General features: G+C 37.9%; 2 protein-coding genes across 3 annotated transcripts; one reads left to right on the forward strand and one right to left on the reverse strand.

Moving 5' to 3' along the window:
• Window positions 1-37: 37 nt before the first annotated feature.
• Window positions 38-6,156, reverse strand: ift46 (intraflagellar transport 46 homolog (Chlamydomonas)). The gene is made up of 4 exons (XM_033983251.2): window positions 5,638-6,156; window positions 5,111-5,276; window positions 3,114-3,368; window positions 38-2,957 (listed from the first exon to the last, which is right to left on the reverse strand). Exons 1-4 carry the CDS (start codon window positions 5,859-5,861, stop codon window positions 2,598-2,600), a joined length of 1,005 nt encoding a protein of 334 aa, XP_033839142.1. The 5' UTR covers window positions 5,862-6,156; the 3' UTR covers window positions 38-2,597.
• A 452-nt stretch (window positions 6,157-6,608) lies between these two features.
• On the forward strand, window positions 6,609-26,351 carry supt16h (SPT16 homolog, facilitates chromatin remodeling subunit). Of its 2 annotated transcripts, none has more exons than XM_055229163.1 (24): window positions 6,609-7,030; window positions 9,643-9,735; window positions 10,256-10,426; window positions 11,293-11,445; window positions 11,928-12,074; window positions 12,328-12,479; window positions 12,985-13,157; window positions 13,719-13,809; window positions 13,880-13,953; window positions 14,435-14,547; window positions 15,429-15,494; window positions 15,588-15,686; window positions 18,010-18,125; window positions 18,729-18,882; window positions 19,259-19,386; window positions 19,474-19,736; window positions 20,132-20,250; window positions 20,753-20,991; window positions 22,358-22,433; window positions 22,515-22,684; window positions 22,865-22,994; window positions 23,075-23,204; window positions 25,224-25,298; window positions 25,822-26,351. In XM_055229163.1, exons 1-24 carry the CDS (start codon window positions 6,965-6,967, stop codon window positions 25,929-25,931), a joined length of 3,108 nt encoding a protein of 1,035 aa, XP_055085138.1. In that variant the 5' UTR covers window positions 6,609-6,964; the 3' UTR covers window positions 25,932-26,351. The 2 variants fall into 2 exon arrangements, with proteins under 2 accessions (XP_055085138.1, XP_033839141.1); XM_033983250.2 differs by lacking the exon at window positions 6,609-7,030 and adding an exon at window positions 8,288-8,755.
• The last annotated feature ends 223 nt before the right edge of the window (window positions 26,352-26,574 follow it).

Here is a 26,574-nt window from a genome sequence, read left to right on the forward strand (position 1 = left end):
AGTATTTTGCCATCTTTAAGAAAAACATTTCATTTTAAGAGACAATAGATTTATTTTTCAGGTTAGAACAACATTGTCAATAGGAAGAATAGAAAAGAACATAGTAAAACAAAAATTAACAGGAAACAAAAACTAAATGATTATCTCATCTTTAGTTTAAACACATGCTTTAATAATACAATACAATTTGTATTTACATAAGATTATAATTGTCAACTATCTCAGAATGAAAAATTAAGACTGCTTCTATAGCAATTGACATTTTATATCTTTTCAAACTGAAAAGTCCTAAAATTGTCTCCTAACAGGAAGCTGAACCCCACAAGTATGTCCATTTGTCCTTATTTAGAACAACTTTGTTCAAAAAGGTGAACCGTTTAACAGTAACCCCTTAGCATTCCGTGTCATTTTGGTGAAATTGCCTTTGTTCTGACCTCTCCAAATTAAAATAATCACCATTATTGAACCCTCAGTATTAAATGCACGAGTTTGGGGTCTTTGTAAAGGAAACACCCTATAGTTTTACCCACATGTGTCAGAATCACTGTAAGTTTGTCTGCTGAGCATTTATACACTTTGGAACACACATTAAAAAAATTTTTTCTCATCCTCGCCAAAAACATTTTGTGAAAATGAAGGTGTAGAAAGCTGCAGTAGGTAGCTGGGGCCAAAAATACACTATATCTCAACTGACAAGATTGTTGACCACTTACATTTCAAATTTGAGGTCAATACCTATAAAAATTAGAGTTTTACACTCATTTTATCATGAGTAAGTCCAGGCCTCTCCAAACCGATCCGAATGAAGACATTTGGAGAACATTTGGAAAAAGTGCAATAACTTTTGAATGTTTCAACCCACAGACATCAGTGAGCGCTCTACTGAAAACTCTGAGAGGAATCTGTATCTGCACACCCAGCTGCTCTACTACTGTACATTTATATATCATATCAAAACACAATATAAAATGTATATTTGTATATAAAATACAGTCAAAACAAGTGCTATGGGTCAAAAATACATATTTACAAACCACACACTGTAAACAAACACACACTGGAAACTAAGAACATACTGTACATGATTGTACAGTCATTCTGTGACAGTGGCGCAGTGGTTAGAGCTTTGGTCCCGCAACTCGAAGGTTGGAGGATCGTGTCCCACTTGGGACTTGTCTGTCATTGTGTCCTTAGTTCTGTCATTGTGTCCTTAGGCAAGGCACTTGACACCCAAGTGGTGTGTGCGTGATGATTGGTGGTGGTCCTCTACTCCTCAGTCCACCATGAGATCTGCCTCTAGTTTAACTTGTACAAACATCCACAGTATCCGCGGTCGCGTACTTCCTTTGTTTTGTCCGTTTCGTCATGTTTAAAACGCAAAACTGCTGCGCGTATTGCGTAATTTTACGCACGGATCTTTGTCACGCATCAGTGTGTTCCGCAGTTCATGGGCTTTAAGACGAAAACATCACTAAACGTGTGTAATGTAACAGCTTGATTCTACAAGGGGGAGAGTGGGGCGTACTTTTCCAGTCATCTGTAGCTCTCATTCACTGTCCGCGGCTCCAATAACCCACAGCCCCCACCTTATTGGCCAATTTTGGTGTCAATCACAAACTAACAAGTTTGTTTTGCGCTGAGGAACAAAGTTGGCGCTGTCAGAAGTTTATTATGCCTGAAACTGACAAAAGAAATGCAGAGAAGTGACGGAACAGATTTCACTTTCCTGCAGCAGATTGGAAATGGAGGCTCTAACTTCCTTTGTGGACATAATTTCTTGACTGGATTATATTCTCTGGACCTTTACGGAACGAATGAGACCAACTTTGTGTGAATATGTTGATGTTTGGCAGAACCAGAGCGCTCAATGGTAAGTGATGTCCAAATCCACATTTCTGACTTCTCTGTAAAAACGGCTTTCCTGTCAGGACTGTGGTGATTAGAGGTGTAAATGGTTTACATATTCAGAAAGATGAATGCCGTAGCTTTCATTTGATGTGTAGATTGTTTGTGTGGGTGACGGAGAAATATACGTACATTGCTGTAAAGTTGTAACGTAAAGGCGACGCGGGCGGGCCATCGGAACGCTAAGTGGTTGCTGCACCTGATTTTCACTGTATTAAAAGTGAAAAACATATTTCTGATTGGACAATAAGCTTTACAATCAGATGCAGAGAGAACACGGCTGATTTATTTTGACCAGAGCTGCTTATACAATATATCTTGACTGGGGCAAGACAAATTTTGCTCAGATACATGGGGAAAAACTGGGTACATGTCCTTTCAGTACTGGTTCAGTCTTGTTTCAGTATTAGTTTTGTCCGGGTTAAGTCCTGGTTCCATACTGGTGCAGTCCTGGTTTAGTTCAGTCCTAGTTGGTTACTGGTTCAGTCTGGGATTAGACCTGGTTCAGACCTGGAATAGTACTGGTTGTCTTGGTAGGTTTATTTTAGTCCTAGTTTGTCACTGGGTTAGGCCTTGTTCATGCCTGGTTTAGTCTTGGTTTGGTACTGGTCTAGTCCTAGTTTACTTCCATCTTAGTTCCGATCCGGTGTAGTGTAGTCCTAGTCCCGGGCTAGTCCCAGTCCAGTACTAGTCTAGTGCCTGTGTGTAAAGTGCTGCGAGTCCCTAAACTCCAGGTAGACCGTGAAGAGCTGGTGCAGCGCTTGGACTCGCGTTTGTTTATTGTGCACTGGGATGTCCAGCAAGGGGCAGATGAGGTCCACATACTGGTCCAGTCCCAGGTCCAGGTCTGCAGAGGGGAGTTGGACTCGGGTGAGCAGCTCCTCCAGTTCGGGGGGCCACTCCTGCAGCAGCGTGTCCACATCAGGCATGGCTTTGGAGAAGTGTACGGTGGGAGGGGGCTTGGAGCGGTGCAGAGCAGTAATACTGTCCACCCAACGCTCCACAAGCCGAGGGTTGGACTCTGGGCTTGCCACACTCGTCACCTTCTGCGTCTGGAGACAACAAGAAACAAATTTTGCATAAATACATGGGAAAACAAATCACCTTTAAAAATTGTTACTTAATAGGGCTGCAACAATTAACCGAATAATCCCATTTAGTCGACTGCCAGGTTCAGTCTTTGGTTCAGTCCTGGCCTGCTTCACTACCTGTATTTCTCCATGCTGCTTGCTCTCCTCGCTCAGCCATAGTGTTAGCACAGTGGGGTCAGTCTGTTTGACACTAGGCTCGTCCAGGACCAGCAGACCCAGGCCGTCGGCTCGTCCGTCTGGTCGAGGCACTTTGAGGAAAGCGTCGATGTCGCCCACGGCTGGTATGAAGTCCGGGATGAATGGTTTTAAGACATGCTCCAGCTCCACAATCTGAGGAGTGTAACGAGTGATGTATTGGAACAACTCCTTACCCTGGGAATAAAGAGTTACAAGTAACCATGATTTTGGCTTATTCCAGAGAGACAAAACAAAAAAAATTCGGTGAATTCAGAGGTTTCAAAATTATAATAAGTAGGTTTTTGGAGATGGTGCATCACCTGCATGATTCCATGAAAATAGAAAGTTAAAAGCACACTTCTTTACACACTTCTTTTTCTATGGGGATATATCTGTTTTATGCCATACTGTGGAATCTGTTGATTCAATCAATTATATCAATTATTGATACTGTGGAATATGATGGCCCAAGGAACAACATTTCCATGAAAATAAGCAGGAGGAGGCCCTCCTCCAGGCAAAATAAGAGTCAGGTTTATGGAGATGCAACATGGATCTATAATACTTCCATGAGATGCAAGCCCGCTATTCCTTTTTTCAGTGAAGTTAAAACATTAATGAAAAAAACTAAGAAATGCTTTTTTTTTGTTAATTTTTTGTAGTGTAGTGCAGGTTTAGACTTAATAAAGTCAGTTCTGAACTGGTTTAGTATTGGTATAATCCTGAGATCAGTTTGGGTTTTATTATTATTATTATTCTATTATTTATCTTTATTTATACTGGGAGACCCAATGAGAGCACTTGGGCTCTCTTTTTCATGAGCGCCCTGTTTAAAATACAACACAAACCAAAAAAACTATCAAAACAAATAAGTCCATATAAAACATCAAAAACAAGTGCAGGTGTGCGTATAAAAGTTTGTTATCAGATTATTAAATTGCAATTGTGTCACCAAAGTGTCCAGTTTTGCTTTTCCTTGGAGCATATTCCATTTTTGTGAAGCAAATCTGCTAAAAGCCCTCGTTCCCATCTCAGTTCTGGTGCGGCTTGTCCTTAGCCTTATGCAATCATGTGATCTAGTATTAAATGTTCCGGTATCAATAATTAACAAGCAGGTGAGGTATTCTGGCAGTTTTTGAAGTAGTCCCTTATAGATAAACTTCATACAGTGCTGTTCTCTTCTAACAGACAGTAGCCAACCCACTTTTTCATAGAGAATACAGTGTTGAGTTACAAACCCATCACCTGTAATAAAACGAAGGGCTGAGTGAAATAGTGGATCCAATGGTTTCAAAGCAGAGGCTGAAGTCTGCATATACACCACATCCCCATAATCCAAAACGGATAAGAAGGTTGCTTGCACTATTTCTTTCTGTAACTCATCGGGATACAATGTTTGTTTCTGTAATAAAATGATAATTTAGATTTCAAACTGTTACATAATTCTGATATGTTTTTTAAAGGATAAGTTTTCATCAAGCCAAAATCCCAAATATTTGTAAGTGTCAACTCTTTCAATGGATGTACCATTTAGCGTATAAAGATTTGTAGCTTGCATGTTACTGAAATGTTTTTAGAAAAAAATCATATACTTAGTTTTGCTTGCATTCAAAAACAGCTTAAGATTTATGAAGGAGTTTTGGATTTCATTAAAATCTTGTTGCAGTTTTAAAAGTGTCCTGGTACAATCTTGGTTCAGTTTGATTTAGTTCAGTCTGTTAAGACCTGGCTCAGACCTGGCTCAGACCTGGTTCAGACCTGGCTCAGACACAGTTCTTTTCTTGATTCAGTACTGGTCTAATCCCAGTTCTGTCCTGGCATAAATATTGGTTTAGTCCAGGTTCAGTACAGGTTTAGTCCTGACTCCTGGTTTATTCCTAGTTTAGACCTGGTTCTTCTTTTGTGTGATTTGAATGAGACCTATTAGCCCTTAGTACCTCAGAGCTGACAGGCAGGTTGGCGTAGTCGTTCGGGTCGTATGCTCCCTCTGGGGTTTTGGGTTGGTCTTCATCATCATCATCCTCTGTCTCCTCTTCTTCTTCAGACTCCTCTTCTTCATCATCTGGGCTCAGTCCAGTATCAGGACTCAATCTGGTCTTAGGGCTGGGGGAGATCACAGTGATACATGTTAAAATTATTGTGGGCAGAAACATTTTACTACTGATAACTTGAAATCTAGTCTTGAAGTCTCACCAAATCTATATTATACAAGCTATCTAATTTTGTAAAGCTAGCTAGTTAGTTTATCTATAATACTTACACCTGTCAATATATATGGATTGAAAACAAATAGTTTTTGTTTTTAATATGGTTGGTGTAAATTGCATATAATCACACATCATGGTAAATTTCAGCGTTAAACATGAAGGCAGGCAATTGGTCAAACTCGTGCTCTCATCAATGCATGCGTTCTTGACCAATATCGTTTTGCATTTACTAACGGAGCTTTGCCTGACATTCATACTTGTTGCCGGAGGAGTCTTTGGACTTCTGCGGCCGCTCCTCGTCGCTGGTGCTATCCGCGGTCATCAGGCCCCGGACTCGTCCTCCCTGGGTCGCGGATAGCGGCTGTGTGACCCGGGGAGGAGGGCTGTAGACGCTGGCCACCTCCTGGTCCTCATCGTGCAGTTCCATACTCTCGTCGTAATGTTGGTTTTTCACTAAAACGTGTCTGGCCCGAGCACTCATTTATCCGGAAAGCTCCAAACTACAGCGCCAACGTTACAAGCCAGTCTGTCATTAGCGACTTCGGCTAACAAATGTAAACCTTTCAGATTTACCCGATACAGTTCAGTTTTCTTAGATTCATTCGTGCTGCAAAATATTCATTACCCGTTTACAATAATCCTTTGATCATCTGATGCTTCTTTTAGATGCCTAGAATGAATACAACTGCTGTTATTTTAGTCTAGAGCTAACAAAGCTAACGTACCAACCGTCAAGCAGTGATGCCGTGTCCTAGCAACGAGGAGGCGACCACATCCGGTTTTTGTTTTTATTTAAATGTATTTTTTCACAAATTTAAAAGAGAATACACTATATGAACACTGTAATAATTATTATAATACATTAAATTAATTAACAAAAATATACAAAACTGGACCACATCTCGTTCTATTACAGATAAGTTATCGCGAGAGAGTGAGGAGTGCGACAACTGTTCGGTGACGATGGCGGGAAATCCCATCGTAGAGGGAAAGCGCAGCCACTTCCACGGACGACAGGTGGCGCTGAAATAAAATGCCGAGTAAACAAATAAATCCCATCAAATATGAATAAAAAACACGAATTTTCCTAAAATGACTATAGTTTACTTGCATGCGTATTATTTAATGTGTTCGGCGCATTTTTATTTATTTTTTTGCATTGTAAAATTTATGCTTATGTAAAATTATATGTTAAAAAAAATGAAAGGGGAGGGAAAAGAGACCTACAGGGTGAGAGAGGGGGGCAGCGCGTAATAATCACACTTACTGTGGCTGCTCGCTCATTTTATGTACCTGCACGCATGCATATTTTATTGATGTAATTTAAAGATTTTAGAAAGGTTGGATAAGGTTTTACATGCGCAACCCGTGAAGAAGCATCTGTGGATAGATTATATATTGATTATATATTGAAACTGCAGGACCCTGTCGCTTGGTTGCTTGTTGTAGCCGTGTGTAAAGAAAAGTGCATCGGTTCTTCTTGTGAGTAGTGGAGGAGTTCACGGCGGCCTGCAGCGGGGAGGAGAAAACCGAAGCCCGGAGCTGGAGTTTCGGGGCCCCGCGGGGGACTGATTACGCCTCACCATGGCGGTAAACCTGGACAAGGAAGCCTACTACCGCCGGATAAAGCGGCTGTACAGCAACTGGAAGGTAAACCCCGAAGCGCTGCGCTGGATTCGGGAAAAAACGTGGCTCCATCCAGCCGTGATAGAACGACGTTTGAGACGAAACTTAGCTTTTCAGTCTAAGTGTGGAGATACTTGACGCGGCTTGCGTTGGATGTTTACTCCCTCTTCTCGCCTCCACCCTGGACCTACGATGGAAAATATTTAGTCTACGTTTCCCCGTCTTCAGTTCTCCCCTTAGTTTATTTCATAACTTGTTCACAGCTTTTGTTTTCTAATTTGTTCACCTAAAAACTATTGACGCTATCTCATGTTAGCATTCTCTATTCACCGTTAGCTTGTTTTAGCCAGTCAAGTTTGCTCTGCTTATACTTTAGAAATAAACCACATTATTAATTGACCACTCTAACATCCTCACTGCTAACCCACATTACTATCCATTCACCCATAACCATATTTTGCTTTTACAATCAGAGTAGGCTAACGATGGCTGACTAATTGACATTTGAATAATACCTGCAACTTCCCGTGGTGACTGAAAATTCTTTCTTTGAATATTTATAAAGAATAGGAGGCTTCCTCGCAAATACAGAAGCCAATATAAAGTTGTAAAAGTTGCTAATCCCAACATTTCAGTTTGAATCAAGTTTATATTTTATCCTCAATTGCAGTTACCCGATACAGTTCAGTTTTATTTTTATTCGTAAGTGCTGCAAAATATTCAGCTCTCGTTTGCAATAATGTCTGGATCATCTGGTGCTTCTTTTTGTTGTCTGGAATGAACAAAACTCCTGTAATTTTAGTCTAAAGTTAACAAAGCTAACGTAGTAACCATCAAGCAGCGATGCCGTGTCCTAGCAACGAGGAGGCGGCCACATCTTTTTTTTTTCTTCACAAATTTAAAAGAGAATACACTATAAACACTATAACAATATTTATAATAAATTATATTAATTAACAAAAATATACAGAACTGGGCCTTGTTCTAGTTAAGTGTTATCGCGAGAGAGTGATGAGTGCGAGAACTGGCCGGTGACGATGGCGGGAAATCCCATCGTGGCGGTAAAGTGTAGCCTGTTCCACAGACGACAGGTGGCGCTGAAATAAAATGCGCAGTAAACAAATGAATCCAATCAAATATTAATCAAAAACACGAATTTGCCTAAGTTTTAACCATAAAATGACTATACTTTAATTGCGATATTATTATTTGATGTGTTCAGTGCGTTTTTGCATTGTTAAAATGTATACTTATGTAAAATGATATGTAAAACAAAAAAACACGAAAGGGGAGGGAAAAGAGACGATGAGCGAGAGAAGGGGGGGAGGCAGCGCTTAATTATAACACTAAACTCTGGCTGCTCGCTCATTTTATATATCTGCACGCATGCATATTTTATTGATATAATTTAAAGATTTTAGAAGGGTTGGATAAGGTTGCTGGTTAGATTTTACATGCGCAACCCGGGAAGAAGCATCTGTGAATAGATTATATATTGAAGCACCTTGTCGCTTGGTTGCTTGCTGTAGTCGTGTGAGAAATCGCATCCTAGCAGCAGCAGGCGTTGAAAGAAAAGTGCATCGGTTCTTGTGAGTAGTGGAGGACTTGACGGCGGCCTGCAGCTGGGAGCCGAAGCCGGGAGCTGGAGTTTGGGGCACCGCAGGGGACTGAGAACGCAACACCATGGCGGTAAACCTGGACAAGGAAGCCTACTACCGCCGAATAAAGCGGCTGTACAGCAACTGGAAGGTAAACCCCGAAGCGCTGCGCTGGATTCGGGAAAAAAAACGTGTCTCCATCCAGCCGTAATAGACTCATGTTTGAGACGAAACTTAGCCTTTCACTTCGATCGGGGAGACGCTTGACGCGGCTTGTGGGGGATGTTTACTCGCTCTTCTCGCCTCCACGCTGGACCTACGATGGAAAATATTTAGTCTGCGTTTCCCTGTCTGCAGTTCTCCCCTTATTTTATCTCACAACTTGTTCACAGCTTTTGTTTTCTAGCTTGTTCACCTGAAACTATTGACGCTACCTCATGTTAGCATTCTCCATTCACCGTTAGCTTGTTTTAGCCAGCCAAGTTTGCTCTGCTTATACTTTAGAAATAAACTACATTATTAATTGACCACTATAACATCCATACTGCTAACCCACAATATTTTAAAGACCTGTCCATTCACTCAGTTCACTCATGACCTTATTTTGCTTTTACAACCAGAGTATGCTAATATAGGCTGGCTAATTAGCATTTGAATAATACTAGCAACATCCTCATAGCATGTGAGGCTTCCCGTGGTGTCTGGAAATTACTTTATTCACTATTTTGAAAGAATAGAAGGCTTCTGTCAAATACACAGGCCGAAACGAAGTTGTAAAATTTGTGAATCCCATCCGTTCAGTTTGAATGAAGTTTATATTTTGTCCAGGAAAGGAAACAGCATGTAAAATAGTGTCACTTACTGGATTATAATTGAAAGGCCTCTATCAAGATAAAATTGACATGTCAGAAGTTTAATTAGCATATTGATAATTACATTTTTGGCATGATTTATAATATAGCTAATATGTGAAGTACAGTTAAGTTGTTTGTTTGTGGCTATTGGTCTTTTTAGACTTTTATTTATTTATTTTTTCAGAAAGGAGAGGATGAATTTGGCAAAGTGGACGCCATTGTGGTCTCTGTTGGAGTGGATGAGGAAATCGTGTATGCCAAATCAACTGCCATCCAGGTAAGCTCGGAAAGATGACACAAATTTGTTGAAAAAAGGACATGGAAGCTAAGACAAGTCATTTTAACAGTGCAACTTTTTACCATTTGATTCCTAACCATCATAATGTTGTTTCCACTAAAAGGTTAAATATTGTTGCATTATATTTGGCCACAAAATACCAAATTGAAAACTTTGCAAATTGATTTATTATTGAAATAAGATTCTGGCAAGTTTAACATTAACCAAAACTTTACATTTTTTACACACATCCACTGTTATTCATAATGTTTTCATGTTGAAACTGCTTTTATATCAGTTTGATTAAATAAAGTGTGGTTTTCTAGATTTACTCCTTTCCCATGATGTCATATTGAAAATGTTTTATTTGATTTGTTTGCAGTAATCCGTGCAGCCAAATTAGTATTATATTCATAGCAGTTTGTTATTTAACTTATGTTTATTGCTATCTGATGGTATAATATAAAAATACATTATAATGCCACTATATCCCTAATTATGTATTTTGTTTCCTTTTCAGACTTGGCTGTTCGGCTATGAGCTAACAGACACAATCATGGTGTTTTGTGAGTCAAAGATAATTTTTCTCGCCAGTAAAAAGAAGGTGGACTTCCTCAAGCAGGTGGCCATCACAAAAGGCAATGAGAATGCCAACGGAGTCCCACCCATCACCCTCCTCACCAGAGAAAAGGTACGGCACTGAGGTGGTTCACATGCATGATAAAGGGTTTGATTGAGTGTTAACAACCAGCTTAATGCAGTTGTACTTTAGATTTCGTTATTGTTTAACTATTTTTCAGGAAGTGTTATAAAATCTATAATGTGGAAATATCTAATTTAACAAGTATTCACATTTTCAATAACAGTAATTGCCTGTTATTAATAATGTTTTTGTTGATTAGTCAAGCAATTATTTATTTTTGTCTTTTTTTCTGTATATTTCTAATCTGGTTTCAAGTTTATGAACTAACTCAAAAAATGTGAGTTCTATATATATTTTGGGATGTTAATTAACTTAAGATTTTTTAGCAGAGGATGTTACAGATCACATCTGTTGAAAGGAAAGCAAGTGTGGGTGTGTGGGTGTATATATATATATATATATATATATATATTTAATTTTTTTTTTTTTAGCAATTAAACACTTGTAATCTCATAGGGTAAAACATTCCAGGCAAAGCAATACATTAAAATAGACTCTACTCTAAAACAACCTGGACTTATACATTGGCATCACAAAATTGCACTTACTTTTAAATGTTTATGATAAGAATATGGGTAACTATACATGGGCAAATAGTACTGCATAAAGATAAAATATGGACAATAAAGGCGATTTATACTCAACAAATTGTATAAAATGAAATGATTAAAATCAAAATTATTTCTGCTACCATAGTCTCCTCAGAATCTATGGAAAACACTGTAATAGATGTGTTCATTACAGTCAAGGTAAATTCTTAGTGCTGCTAATTAAAATTGAGTATAGACCATTGTTGTACCGCTTTGCAACTGGTTGTTTTTATATATTTTTTTTAAACTTATGTTTTCTTTTAGAATGAAAGTAACAAGGCCAACTTTGACAAAATGATTGAGGCAATCAAGGGGAGCAAAGAAGGAAAAACAGTCGGAGTTTTTATCAAGGATAAGTTTCCAGGAGAATACATGAAGAGCTGGAATGACACACTGTCTGCTGAAGGGCTGGACAAGGTACTGCATCTAACTCTTGTCAGTGTTATGGCAAAATAGTTGACCAGAGTTAGCACAATGTTTGTATATGTTTGATTATTTTCTCTTTAAAAAAAATCTAGTTGACTCATTGTGATCGCTGCTCATTCAGAGGAAAAAAATATAAACTTGTCCAAGGGTCAGATTCAGGAAATGAATATATGCACAATCACTAAAAGATGTCACTGTTTTGTATATTACATTTACAACCGCAGAGTCAAAATGTGCTAAAACGTGCCTGTAAATGTATTGGGGTTCAAGAAATGCTCAATAAGTAATAAACTGTAAAATTAACCTTAAAAGTGCAGACATATCACCCCTATACCTTTCTCTGAAAGAAGTTGGAGTTTTAAGCAACTTTTTGACCATATTTTCAATTGGCAATCTCCATATTAATTTGTAGACCATATATTGCACATCTATGTTTGTTGGTGTGATCGCATCATATTTTGTCATGTCTGCAGGTGGACATCAGTGCAGTGGTGGCCTACACGATGGCGGTAAAGGAGGACCAGGAGCTGAATCTCATGAAGAAGGCAGCATCCATCACCAGCGAAGTCTACTCCAAATTCTTCAAGGAGCGTGTCATGGAGATTGTTGATGCAGATGAGGTAAAGAACATTTTTAGTTTATTTATTTGGTCAAGGATTATTGTCAATGAGTAATTATTTAACATTGATACACATTAAATGCACACTGTGTGATTTCTGGTCACGAGTGGGGCTCCTGCCTGTCTACACGGAAAAGTTATTGCTTGGTGCTTACAGATGCTTTTTATTGCTAAAAATGTCTTAATTTATTAATTGGTTGGTCAACAGTAATGAATTATTGTGACAGATATAATTGCTTTATTTTGTATATCAGAAAGTGCGTCACAGTAAGCTGGCAGAGTCTGTAGAGAAGGCGATTGAGGAGAAGAAATACCTGGGAGGAGCAGATCCGTCCACGGTGGAGATGTGTTACCCTCCAATCATTCAGAGCGGTGGAAACTACAGCCTCAAGTTCAGCGTTGTCAGGTACCACTCCCCTTTACTCATCTGCTGCTTTTCACTTCACATCACATCTTCTTAATCTTAATTGGATGCAAATGGGAGCAGGTAAAGTTGCATGCGGCAGTGTATAATGTATAAATCAGCGCTGTGCAAATAAATATATCATAATCACATATATCAAGAAGATTCTCATAGAGATGTACTTAAAAAAAAAAAAAGTTTCAAAAGATCTTAATTCCAAGATTTATCGCTGCACGTTGTGGAGTTCTAGACCAGAGCTGGGTGATATGGTGATAAAAATCTAAATGTGATCTCATTCCTTTGGCGGCTTATCATTTTGGTAAAATTGAACAGACATTTTGTGTTCAAAATGGAACATTGATTACATCATTTGAAATGTGCCAATATTAATTGATAGATCAATTGACACAAACTGCTCATTAAAGAATTGTTATGGTCTTTAATAATAATATTAGTATTTTTGCATGAGCAATAGGATTTTACATTGACTCTTGAATGACTTTTGCAGTGATAAGAACCACATGCACTTTGGAGCGATCACCTGTGCGATGGGGATCAGGTATAAGTCGTACTGTTCAAACCTCGTCCGGACTCTGATGGTGGACCCCACACAGGAAATGCAGGATAACTACAACTTCCTGCTTCAGGTGGAGGAGGAGCTGCTCAAGGAACTCAAGCACGGTGCGTTCAAGGACTGTCTGAATAAAGACTTTTCAAAATGGCTGACTGATTCGGCATAAATGCAGGTTTGTGTACCAAGTCTCTAGGCATGTGTGTCTGTCTATACAACCTATACCACTTGTAGAGTGTTTTGAAAAAAAGAGCATTTTGAGAATAAAACTGAAATGGTTTTAGGGATGGTCCAATGTGGGTTTTATTTTTTGAGCAGATTGGTATTTATTTGCTTTGCTGCCAGTAACCAATATTAAAATCCATAGCATCGCATATTTATAATCAAGTTTACAAATAAACTTCACTCTTGAGAAAAAAATTAACACAATATTTATCTGGCATATAAAAAAAAATGCATGATTGTGTAAACATGCAGTTAGTTATATTTTTAGAAATGATTGCTTTTTTTTTTTTTTTTTTTTACAAACTGACACACAGACTGGTGCAGCTTAGAACATATATTGGGGGAAATCTTGGTGGGACCAATGTTGATATCTTGGAAACCCTCAGATATTGGAACAGAAGTAAGATTAAAATGTGCAAAATTAAACATGCATTGCTCTGTTTCAGGGGTGAAGATCAGTGACGCCTCTAACGCAGTGTTTGAATACGTGAAGAAAGAAAAGCCAGATCTTGCCTCAAAACTGACCAAGAATCTGGGGTAAGTCTTCTGTGATTTTGTTATTATTATTAATTTTATTTTAACTTTTTGGGTTTGCTTGATTTTGTAGATTTGCGATGGGCATTGAGTTCAGAGAAGGCTCTCTGGTGCTGAACAGCAAAAACCAGTACAAACTAAAGAGAGGTGAGTAAAGCTAATGACAAAGGATTTCATCGATCTTGAACCTGAAAAGTAATTTGTGTATTAAAGACAATCTTTATTTGCCCCATAATGGACAAATAAAGGTTGTAACACTCTAAACTCTGCACCACTGCATTAAAACAGTGCAACGCACTTCTCCTTGTTGTTTAATCCTGATATAATATGCAGTAATGATACAATAAATATGCTGCAACTGTAAATTTTGTTCCAAACTGGATTTAAACGGCAAGATACAAAATGGAGTAAAGCAACATAAAATAAGTCAAATTGAGCAAAAGGCTTAAAAGCCATTATGTACAGTACACTATAAAAACAGCCTGAACTGAGCTCTAAACCACATGCTTTTACTGAGAGGATTGCCTGCAGACCTCTCCATTAAAAAGACCCAGGCTGATCATTGATAGTTTTAAATGATTTGTTTAATTACACTTTATGGTAGTAATTTACCCCTCTCCTGTTGCAGGTATGGTGCTGAACATCAGTTTGGGCTTCACTGATTTGGTGAACAAAGAGGGAAAGAAAGACGAGGACAAAAAGTATGCTTTGTTCATCGGAGATACGGTTCAGATCAACGAGGTGAGAATTTACAATCAAATACCACTGTGTTATAAAATAAAAATAAAAACTGATTATGGGGATTTCACAATATCCAAATTTGGTGTATGATTATTGTGAAAGGAAACATCACAATTGGGTCAAATAGAACTATGAATGAGACAGTTCATGTGACATGAATGGGCACCTTGCATAAAGTACCAACACCGTTGCAAGAGCTCCTCTGGACCCCAGTCCGCTTTACATCTCTATCTCAAAGCCTCTAACCACTCCTTTGAAGATAGTGAGGTATAGATCTTAGCCAGAGAAAAGAAATGGTTTAAGGGAGTTAAAGAAGCTATTTTTGTTAGGAAAGACAGTCCTTCCTTAAACAGGAATGGGGGCCTGAGACATAATCTCTCCCCCATCTATAACCCCATCCTCAAACCCAAAGCAAACAAAAGGAACAAAGAACAATATGGTGAGCCAGTAGGACCATTAAAGGTTGAATGGAGGCAATTAAAACTGAAAATGGAGACAATAGCTGTTTACAGTTTCAATGGAGTTAGCCTCTGCCTTCAGATAGATATAAGTCTGTGTCCACCAGCACTCTGACCAGAACTGAAGAAGCAGCTTGGATGAGCAGCAAAACATCTTCACTCCCACAACATTTTGTCCAGTTGACAAATTTAACTTGGGCTTTTTCCCCCTTAACTTTAGGTTTACTTTTTTGGAAGATAGATGGATAAATGGATAGTTTTGCTTTTGCAATGTTATTTTTGTGGTATCCTTAAACCTCAATCAAAAACTTACCTGAATCTTGCAGTTCAGGTTGCTTCCTACCTCATTTCACCAACAGATAGTGTCCTTGCACAATGCAAGGACTCATGATTAAAATATTGAAATGTCTATATTACCCACAGGAAGAGCCAGCCATAGTTCTTACACCTGTGAAGAAAAAGATAAAAAATGTGGGAATCTTTTTAAAGGTAAGTTTTTGTACCCAGCTAATACACTTAATAACCTTTATCCACTATAGGCCTTTGTGGTTCTTATTTTTGTGGTATTTTTTTTTTTTCCAGAACGATGATGAGGACGATGAGGAGGAGGAAGGGGATGACGCAGAGGAGCTTTTGGGGAAAGGAGCTCGGAGTGCAGCGCTGCTCGCAGACCGCACCAGGGTCAGTCTAACAAAATGATACAATTCATAATCAGAACAGTGCAGATACTTTTGGATGCTTTGTGGGAGTTACTAATTTTTAGTTTCCCCTTGGTTATCAAAACCTTTAATTCTAGTTATGGAGTTTTTTTTGTTTGTTTTTTTTTGTGCTGTGGCTTCTACAATGTTATGAGTATTACATTTTCAGTATTGCTTATTCAGTATTTAAGATTCCATGGAGATGCCATTGCTTTGCCTGTAATGTTCCACAGTATGACATTAAATACATCTATCTCCTTGGAGACAAGCAGGTGATGCTACAAGTTACAGGTTAGATCTGTGAAGAAGTGTGCCCATTCACAGTAAGAATGTTTTGTTTTTGTTTTTTTTACCATAAAACACTGGTAATTGAATAAATATAAAACTGATAAATGTTAAATGCCATACTTAAGATCATTCCAGTCAAAGCATTGACATCTCTCTTGAGACAAATTGGTTCCCACCCACCAAAAAAGTTACATGGTGTGCCTTTAAAGTAAATCGTAGGCGTGATACTAGAATTTAATTAATGTATACATACAATGCATTTCTTGGTTTGGAGAAAAGTTAAGAAATTTACATTTTACTGCACCTTTTATAATTGAACATGAGTCCCCTGATGTTTGCTCCTGGGTCTGTCCTGTTATGTTTGAGCCTGTCATTAACACATCATTAACAGAGTGCTGTGTGTGTTTTGTCTCAGCTCGTGGGAAAGGTGAGTACGACCGCTCTCCGCTCCTCTCACATCAGCTTCAGTCTCGTCACTGCTGAAGAAAACTTCGCCTGAAAACTACAAACTCCACTTGATCAGTCAGAATCCAGTCTTTATTGAATGCTGTAAAATGCAAAAATGTAGAGCGTGCCAACATAAAAAGGGACAATGTCATGGTGGTAGGGGGGTAATGATAATCATTTTTGAGGCACAGTGATTAGCAGAAACTGAGGAGCGCGGCACAATACAGGCAGCCTGAGCAGAGATAAATTAAAGTGTAGTAGTGATTAATTGACTAATCGTACCTAGTCTACTTTAAAATTCTTGTTTATTCTTTGACATTTCAATTTAACAATGCATATCTTTGTTATAATGTTGTTTGAGTCTGTTTAGCCCAGATAATTATTACGATTATCATAATAAGATTACAGTTTCTCCTTTTCATCATTAATACTCTTATCTTGAAGTCACCATATTATTACTATCTTTTATTTGGTTGACAATCTTTTTTTTTTTTTTTTTTTTTTTTTTTTTTCAAAACTCAATGCACGATAGAAATAATCATTTGACCAGTCGACTGATCGTTAGTTGTATCCCTACTCCGTACATATTTTCTGCTTAGTCACTAAAATGTGACCATAATAACTATGGAGGTTGAGCAGACTTGTACCTGTATTTAGAAGAATCATCCTTTTACACAGATCCAGTGGAGTTTGGGTTTAACACTGTTGTCTTACCCCATCTAAACGCATGAGTGTGGCTGATCCATCGCTGCGTCGTTTATTTTTAAATAAAGTCAATAAATGCTTTTCCATCAACAAGACGCCACAAAAACTGTTCCTGATGAAAAAGGCTTCTTCAGCAGGTCACCAGTGTTCATTTTGACAATCTTACTTTATTCTTTGTTTTTTAATGGAGCTTTAGTCATTAGTGACTTGTTTCTTTTTCATCAGTCAAAATCTTAAAATGACAAAACTATCAAAATATTTTAGACCAGTGGTTCCCAAACTGACGTAGGTACCCCTTGCATGCATGTAATTGACCAGGGGTACTCAAGGACAGTTTTGGAAAAAAGAAAATTGCCATGTCTTTATTTGAATGTAATGCATAATTTGGATCTCTAAGGGTTTAAATGTGATGCACAAGCTTGAATATAAAGTAGAGGATATGCGACTAAGAAAAGTTTGAACCGCTTTTTAGACAAAATTAACACTGCTGTTTTACTATGTTGAAAAGGAGGTTTTTGTGCAAGAAAGAGGCCATAGCAACTTAGTTTTGAAAAAAAATGCAGTTGCTATTATCCACATCTAGTTTAATCTTTTAATTGTTGCAACACAATGAGCACTGTATTTCAAACAATTTTTCCACAAAACGATACGGTTGGAATGTTCTCAAGTCATAATTCAATTATTATAATTTCACTATGCATTTCTGGCAGCTCCCCACAGTACCTTCCCAGACCACCGGGGGACCAAAACCTCTGGCCCTGATACTTATTTTAGCAGTTTATGGAAATGCACCTTATTAACTTGACATTTCATTTAAAGCTAATAAACCAAATGATTAAAATGTTTTTGTTTTGGTTCAAACGCAGAATGAGATGACGGCAGAGGAAAAGAGGAGAGCTCATCAAAAAGAACTGGCCAACAGTTTAAATGAAGAAGCCAAGCGGAGACTGACTGAGCAGAAGGGAGGACAACAGATCCAGAAGTGAGTGCATTGAGCAGCCTGAGGGTGGCCCGGTGGAGGAGGGGATAATGGCAAAAGTGTTCTTTTTGTTTTGTTTTTTTATTCTCAATGATTGCAGGGCTTTAGAAATGTGTCAAAGTCCCAGTAAAATCCCGGTTGAGTTTGATATTTCTGCACTATTGTTGTCACTATTGTTCACGCTGCAAGTTTAGGTCCTTTTTAATTTGAACTGAAGGTTTTTGCAGCTTTTTGGCCATTTTATTACTAAAATGTCATACTTAAGAGTAGGGCTGCATGTTGTATTGCAATCAAATTGCAATTTGAATTGGCGCAATTATCAAATTGCCAAAGCTGACATTATTTAACTAGACAAAATATTGCCATTTTATGAAAAAATATAGCTTAGACCTCTACAAATATATTCTGAAATATGTGGGATTCTTGTATTGGTTTACCAGTTTAGATTTCAGTCTCCCTCAAATCTATATGCTCCTTGTATTGTTTTGATAAGATAAACAATGCTTTCAAATGTCTATAAACATATTCGAAAATGATTCTTGGTACCATTAATGGGTATGAAACAAGTCAGCAGGTACAGCAAAGTTTGTTTCTCTCTTCCCCCAGAGCCCGAAAGTCGAACATTTCATATAAAAACGTTTCGCAGATGCCCAGAGAAAAGGACATCAGGGACATGAAGATTTTTATCGACAAGAAATATGAAACAGTTGTGATGCCAGTGTTTGGGATTGCCACGCCGTTCCACATTGCCACCATCAAGGTCTACACACATTAAATGGCTCTTCAAAATCTTACTTATTAAGCCCCTATAATTTGTCGTTTTATTCTTAAAATGAAGAAGCAACTGCACTCACAGTAAAAATTAATGCTTTTCATTCTTAAATCAATAAAGAATGACTAAATGCAAGATGGATAAGTTTAATGTCACATTGTGTAACATTTTTGGTAAAACAATAACATCTCTGAAGACAAGGTGATGGTCCCGCCATCTTAAAAAAAATACACTGCACCTTTTTAAACTAGTAAAGTATGTAAAATGAAATCAAATAACAAAAAAACATGTATTACATTAAATGTTTTTTTAGTTATATCATGTATTTTCCTCTGTATAATTGTACTGTTTGTGTTTCATGCAGAACATCAGTATGTCAGTAGAGGGCGACTACACCTATTTGAGGATTAACTTCTATGTCCCAGGCAGCTCTTTGGGACGACAAGAAGGAAACATCTTCCCAAACCCAGAAGCCACGTTCGTCAAAGAAATGTTAGTCCCACTAGAAAATCTGAAAACGTAATTATGTAATGTCTTGTTTGAGAATTGAATTATCATACCACTATTTTTGTTCTTCAGCACTTACCGAGCATCCAACCTTAAAGCTCCTGGTGAACTCTCAGTGCCCTCCACAAATCTTCAAAACGCTTTCCACATCATAAAAGAGGTTCAGAAACGCTACAAAACCCGAGAGGCAGAGGAGAAGGAGAAGGAAGGAATCGTGAAGCAGGACTCGCTTGTCATAAACCTGAACCGAAGTAACCCCAAACTCAAAGACCTGTACATCCGGCCCAACATCACCCAGAAGAGGATGCAGGGCTCACTGGAGGCACACACTAATGGTAAGCAACATAACTTAAATTGAAGTGAATGATCCATAGTCAGACGAAATTCAGGAAGTTACAAGTGCATAGTTGTGATTACTTGAAAAATTCAGAGGGTGGAGATGTGGGGTTGGTGAAAACAGATTTTCTGAGTGGTTAAGCCTCAAATGCAGGACAATACAGGATTACTCAAACATACGTGAATCAACAAAAATGCAGATCTGAGCAATGATGGAACTTGGTGCATCAGACTTTATTCTTGTAAAGGTGCAAATTTGCAATGATTTTCTCAGAGTACGCAGTGTTTTTTATGCAAAATTTTAGGCAACACTTGCAATAAAATCAAAGATTTCTCTTCGTGGCCAAAGAAAATTGTTTAGCTTAGTTGACTATTGTTTTTTTTTTCTCTGCAGGTTTCAGGTTCACATCGGTTCGTGGAGACAAAGTGGACATTTTGTACAATAACATCAAACATGCTATTTTCCAGCCGTGCGATGGAGAAATGATCATCGTTCTGCACTTCCACCTCAAAGTGAGTGCTCCTCTGTTGGGGCTTCATGATAAACTAATTAAATATGAATTAAAATGAATGGTTGCTATTAACTTGTTAAATAATTTTGTAGTAATCAGCTCTGATTTCAGTCTTTTCTCAAATGTGTGTAAACTGTGAACTTAATCCTGCTTTGAAAACATTATTGGAAAATCTTACCCAATTGGAATGTTCTATTTTTTAAATGGATTTTTTGAAGACCTGTCACAATAATTACTATTTAAAAAAAAAAAAAAAAAAAAGATCATGGGTACTTCTGCACTACAAAAAAGCTAATTATTCTGTATAAACACTAACTTACCAAAGTGTATTAATTTATTGCAGCAACAGTATCATAATCTATTCTCACATCTTGTCTGAAAAACTGCAATTGGATATTTTTCTAAATCTTCGAGACCTATTTGGTTGATTATATTCTAAATTTGCACATTCAAAACCAGCATTTGGGTATTATCTTGCATCACTGTATTGCCTCTCTCTGCAGAATGCGATCATGTTTGGGAAGCGCAGACACACGGATGTTCAGTTTTACACAGAAGTGGGAGAGATCACCACAGACCTGGGGAAGCACCAGCACATGCACGACCGTGATGACCTGTATGCAGAGCAGATGGAGAGAGAAATGAGGCACAAACTTAAGTCCGCCTTCAAGAACTTCATCGAAAAAGTGGAGACGCTCACCAAGGAGGAGCTGGAGTTTGAGGTTCCATTCAGAGACCTGGGGTAAGGGCAGATCGAAGGTTTTGGGTACTAGATGTTACAGCGCTAGTGGCTTGCAAAGATGGTATGACTTTAGAATAGGAATGGGATCATGCAAGACGAAATTGCCACTGGACTGTGCACACGAGAAAAATCATCTTGCAAGTTTTTATCCTCTTCAGAGCTTGAATGAGGTGTAACCATTTCATACCCAAAGGTAAATTTGTGTATCTTTGAGTAGCTGTAGCTAAAAGACTCCTCCCCATAGATACTAGCTATATTCAGATGGAGAACACTTAAACTCTGCCCCAGTTTTTATTTTGTAGTGATACAATGCCAAAAAAATGTAATGTAATAAATGTGCATCTAAATTCTCCCAATGACAGTGCGGAACATGCAGTGTTTTCCACACTTAAAAATATCTGTTTGTGGATCATCTTCAAACGGTATTTATCATCCATAACTTGGACAGAGGAGAAGGGATTCTCTCTCCTTTCTTACCGTGTCCTTCTCAGCACCCTGCACGTATAATCTTCAGCAGTGGGGGATAGGGGGGAGTGACTATAGAGTGAGAGCTGGAGTGACGGAAGCAGAATCTGCTCAGCAGATTCAGTTTTAGTCACATAATGTTAGTGATAAAAATGTGCAATCAAACATGTTGTATATTGAATACATTATAATATTCAGTAGTGACACCCTTGGGGATTTGCACTGCAGAATTGGTCTTAATGTTGAAATATTGGCTAAATCTGTTCAAAGCATAAAATGCATTTAGGCTGTTAAAAACATTTGATGAAAATGACTTGATAATGAATCCTAAAAGTGACCAAAATCAACACAAATGTACTTTCACAGCACAATATATACAAAAGAAAACAGTTTTAAAATGTGACACATTATTTCAAAATCTCGTTTCATCTTGTCTCATGAAAATTCTATTTTGTCCACCCCTACTTTAGATGCATCTCATCTTCAAAACTACTACTACTAATTGTTGGAGCACTACTCTATTGTAGTTCTCCAACAATTAATCTACTAAATATGGCTAGTTGAATTGATGATTGAAAAAAATCTTCTCATGTTTAGCTAACTAATCATTATCTGGTTATTACATTTTTGAGGTCTTTTGTATGCGTTTTGATATGTCAGTAAACTTTAGTATACTTTATTTGTGAATTTTCTCTATCTAGAAGCCTTCAATCACCCTACTTAATCCTTTATTTGATAATGTATTTAAAAAGTCTCAATGGACAATAGAAATAATCATTTGACTGGTGGTTGACTAATCAAAAAATTGCTGACTAGCTGACTACTAAAATAATCGTTAATATATTGTGATTTCACATTTGTTGAGCCCTGATCTAAAATGACCTGTATAACACATTTCCAGATTCCAGGGTGCCCCCTACAGAAGTACATGCATGCTACAGCCCACATCGAGTTCTCTGGTCAATGTGACTGAGTGGGTGAGTGGTATGAACGTAAAGAAAATGTAAACAAATTGATATTTTTATGTAAATTCTGTTTTGTCCTGTGTTTGTTGGCAGCCTCCATTCGTAGTGACTCTGGATGAGGTGGAGTTGGTGCATTTCGAACGAGTGCAGTTTCACTTGAAAAATTTTGATGTTGTGATCGTTTACAAAGATTACAGAAAGAAAGTCACGATGATCAATGCAGTGCCAGTCAACTCGCTTGACCCCATAAAGGAGTGGCTCAAGTATGGACACCGGTTTTTCCCTAAATATTTGTCTTTTATGTTTTTAATCTAATCAAAACAGTCAAAATTGCAATTTGAATGAATACAATTAACCAGTAGTGGGGCAAGACAGTTTGCTCATATACATAGACAAAAACATCTGGTCCAGGCCCTTTAATTGTATATTGCTTTCTCTTTTAGCTCCTGTGACATAAAGTACACAGAGGGAGTACAGTCTCTGAACTGGACCAAGATCATGAAGACCATTGTGGACGATCCAGAGGGATTCTTCGATCAGGGGGGGTGGTCCTTCCTCGACCCAGAGAGCGAGGTACAGAGCTGGGGGGTGGACATAACATTAAGCTAATGTTAACTCACTCAAACAAGAATATGTATCAATTTTACTCCCAGGGCAGTGGAGCAGAAGAGGAGTCAGAGTCTGAGATGGAGGATGAGACGTTTAACCCCTCGGCCGATGAAGACGAGGAGGAGGAAGAGGAGGACAGCGACGAAGACTACAGTGATGAGACAGAGGACTCGGGTAATTCTTAACTACCGTCTTCTATTTGTTTTTCTAAATTGTATGTTAATTTATGCTGTTTTTGTTTCTATTTAGATGATGTTGCTTCTTAATGGCTCTCATTTGGTTTAACAGTCTTTCATTATTATAAAACAGGTGGAACTAAATGCAAAATTATTGTCAAAGGTGCACTATAACTTTTGGTTGAGTCTTCGACCTGTTTTGTCTTCATGGAGGTTGTACTGCTTTCCCTAGAATGTTCCCACAGTATGGTATTAAACTTCTCTATATCCATGGAGACCAACAGGCCAACTTACAGGACAGGACTGTGGAGAGGCAATCCTGCATAAATACCTGTAATCAAATGAAAGTTTAATTTATTATTAATGTATTGCTTTGCCTGAAATATTCCAATCTTGGAATAAGTTAGATTGTGCACCTTGATGGTTTTGTCAGATATTGGGCTTAAACACAACCAGGTGCAACATTTGTGGATTTTCTTTTGGATATTTAGGCCCGAGCTTGGGACAGCGTCCCGGTGAGGGACTCATTAAAACTGCATCCAGAGCCCGGAAAATGACAAAAATCAAGCAGTAAACACGCCCCAACATGGCAGTGAGTGATATCAATTAGAGCTCATCGAGTTCTAATTGATATCACTCACTGCCAATTGTCACCGAAGACGGCGAGGAAAAAATAATGAAACTACTCAGTAGTGCCCCCTCAAACTTTGATAAAAGCACACACCCTCGCATTCAGGACATCTCTTTGCACAGTTTTCATCACAAATACTTCAAATTTGGCCTAAACCCATTAAACCCATGTGTTATTAAAGATTATCAATTCGATTTTGAATATGACTTTGGGTGTGGTCATGGTGGATCAAAAAAATTTCTTTCACACATTTTTTGTTGGGAAAAAGTTAATACAGTCTTTAGGCTAAGCTGAACACAATGATATGCAAATCATGGCTTTATGTCTCACAATGACTCTCTAGCGCCCTGTTGAAATTTCATTTTCAAAAGACGATCAATTTGTCTTGGACTTGTTAAAAATTCACAGGGGCCTTATTGAGGTGATGGGGCACAATGTGAGAAATTCACATGACTGTAGCTTTTGTGGTTTAGGAGAAAAAAAATGGATGGAAAATTCTATTATAGGTGCCAAATTGAAGCCACTTTTGACCCCCTGAACATGAATGAAAAATCAATTTTATTGGACCCAAAATTCAAGATTGGCTAAAGATACCTCTATCTTCAACTATGTTGCTGTGGTAACAGAAGTAACAAGTTGTATAGCTATAATATGAAACTGCCCTTGAATTTTTTGAATATGACCCAAAATGTTTACTTTGTCACAAACATTTTAAATTTGGCATTTACATCTGGCTTGACATCCTGAACAAAAAAGCCAATGAGAACATACCAGTAGCTCTCTACTTCTGGTAACATCCAGCATTTGTCTTAGAAATACATGGGTTTTGCTTAATTGGGATGAAAAAACATTACCGGTAGTTTGTCATAGACCATTGAAATTTGGTACACATTTTCCACACATTATACTGACCAAAAAACCCAATGAAGACATCAACTGTGCAGGCATGAAAATTTAATAAATGGTCTTGTTGGAATGAATGGAGTAGTATTACATAGACGCTGATTTTGGGGGGAGGCACGATGAAAGTGGGGACGAGAGGTGTGAACTCCACTGTAGCATGTACCCCGCGGTCTTGAGGGGTGAGGAAGGCCTTTAACACTGCTTGCAGTTTAATTTATTTATTTATTTATTTTACTTTGGCTACAGAATAGTCTTCTGACATCACAAGTTTCTAGAATCCCTTCTAATTCTATGGTGGAATTTGCCATTTAACTGTCAGATTGCAGATTTGTTGACCTCGTTTATGGGTAAGATGTGATTGTCAGCTGAAAGGGCTTTAAACCAGGCACCCTGCCCTCCATCTGAAATTATAACATCAAATTGAGAATGTGAACATTCAAATTCTATGATCTGCTAAACTAATGTAAATTTACTGTGTTTCAGATTACAGCGCGTCATTGGGCAGTGAAGAGGAGAGCGGGAAGGACTGGGATGAACTTGAGGAGGAGGCCAGAAAAGGTAACTTGGAACAACTCTTTAAAAAGAAAAGCTCCAATGACAATAAAGCTTATTTTGTGTATGGGTCGGTACCCAGATACTAATCATTAATAAAACTCGCTAAGATGGGTACCTAGTCTCAATGCAAGTATTAATACAGAAAAGAATTACATAAAAATGGGACAGAACTGTACCTTTCCTATATAGTTTTATAATGGTCTTCAGAACTATTACAGGGCAGCAGATGTGACACATATGGAGGTAATTGCATAACTGTTACCTAGCAACCATAATGTTAACAAGTGCCAAAAATTGTTTAAATTGTACAATAGTTATGATTAGACCATTACAAATGAATAACACCTTTTATTTCAAAGCTTTACATTTGTTTTAGAACTAATCAGTGCTTCCTGTATTTATGCAAGTCATCTATATTATAAATATTAAATATTTACCACAGGTATCATCCCACAAAAAAACATGAAAACCTGTCATACTTTAAAGTGCAATATTGTTATTCTAATGATTGTTCTGTTCTCTACAGCTGACAAAGAGAGCCACTATGAGGATGAAGACACGTCCAACAGAAAGAGAAAAGTTCGCTCTGCTCCTGCTCCTCCTCCTCCTCCCAGCAAAAAGAAACGACGATCTTAAAAAAAAAAAAAAAATCCTCTTTTACCCTTCACAAACTGCCAAACCTCTCCTCTTCCTTTCCTCTCATCTGACATTTTGATCCCTCTTCATCATGGCGTGCGTCTGTGTGCAAGTGGGTTTTTATTGCAGACATTGTCAATTTTCTGTTGAATATATTTCTTAAAATTAATTGTAATAAAACAAAAGGACACATGTTGACAGTTTTATATGTACACAGCTCCTCTTCTCTTACGTCTAATTGTATCATCGCTTGTTCTTTTCCTCTGTAAAGATCAACGTTCTGAGTTTATTTTTTTAAATGGGGTTTGTAAGCTGCACACAGGCTCACACCACAGCACTTCTCTTCTTTCTCCTTTTTCATTGAGTAGTTTTGTTTAAAATCCTGTTTTTGTTTTTGTAATAAAATTTAATGACATTGTACTTGGCTATAAATGTGTTTTGTTTTTGTTTTTTTATTTATAGTTAAAGTTCCACAATGTAACTTTTCTGGTGAGGGTTCCGCCATCTTATTCTCTATGGGGATATTGTTACTTCGAATGGAATGCTCCCAGCTATGGTAGGGCACATCAATTAGACTTTTAATCAGGGCCTTATGACCTATCCTTTTATTATATTAAAGTTGAGATATGGGTCAAATAGGTTA

This window comes from Periophthalmus magnuspinnatus, chromosome 18 (genome assembly GCF_009829125.3).
Source record: "Periophthalmus magnuspinnatus isolate fPerMag1 chromosome 18, fPerMag1.2.pri, whole genome shotgun sequence".
Lineage (NCBI taxonomy): Eukaryota > Metazoa > Chordata > Actinopteri > Gobiiformes > Gobiidae > Periophthalmus > Periophthalmus magnuspinnatus.

Bases quoted from the DNA above. Each gene is read 5' to 3' on its own strand.
- ift46 (XM_033983251.2), bottom strand. From the start codon at position 5,861: ATGAGTGCTCGGGCCAGACACGTTTTAGTGAAAAACCAACATTACGAC. The intron at 5,277-5,637 runs GTATGAATGTCA...GATCTCCCCCAG, and splicing joins AAAGACTCCTCCGGCAACAA to CCCTAAGACCAGATTGAGTC. The intron at 2,958-3,113 runs GTAGTGAAGCAG...TGTTGTCTCCAG, and splicing joins AGCAGCATGGAGAAATACAG to ACGCAGAAGGTGACGAGTGT.
- supt16h (XM_055229163.1), top strand. From the start codon at position 6,965: ATGGCGGTAAACCTGGACAAGGAAGCCTACTACCGCCGGATAAAGCGG. The intron at 12,075-12,327 runs GTAAAGAACATT...TTTGTATATCAG, and splicing joins AGATTGTTGATGCAGATGAG to AAAGTGCGTCACAGTAAGCT. The intron at 22,685-22,864 runs GTATGGACACCG...TTTCTCTTTTAG, and splicing joins CCCATAAAGGAGTGGCTCAA to CTCCTGTGACATAAAGTACA.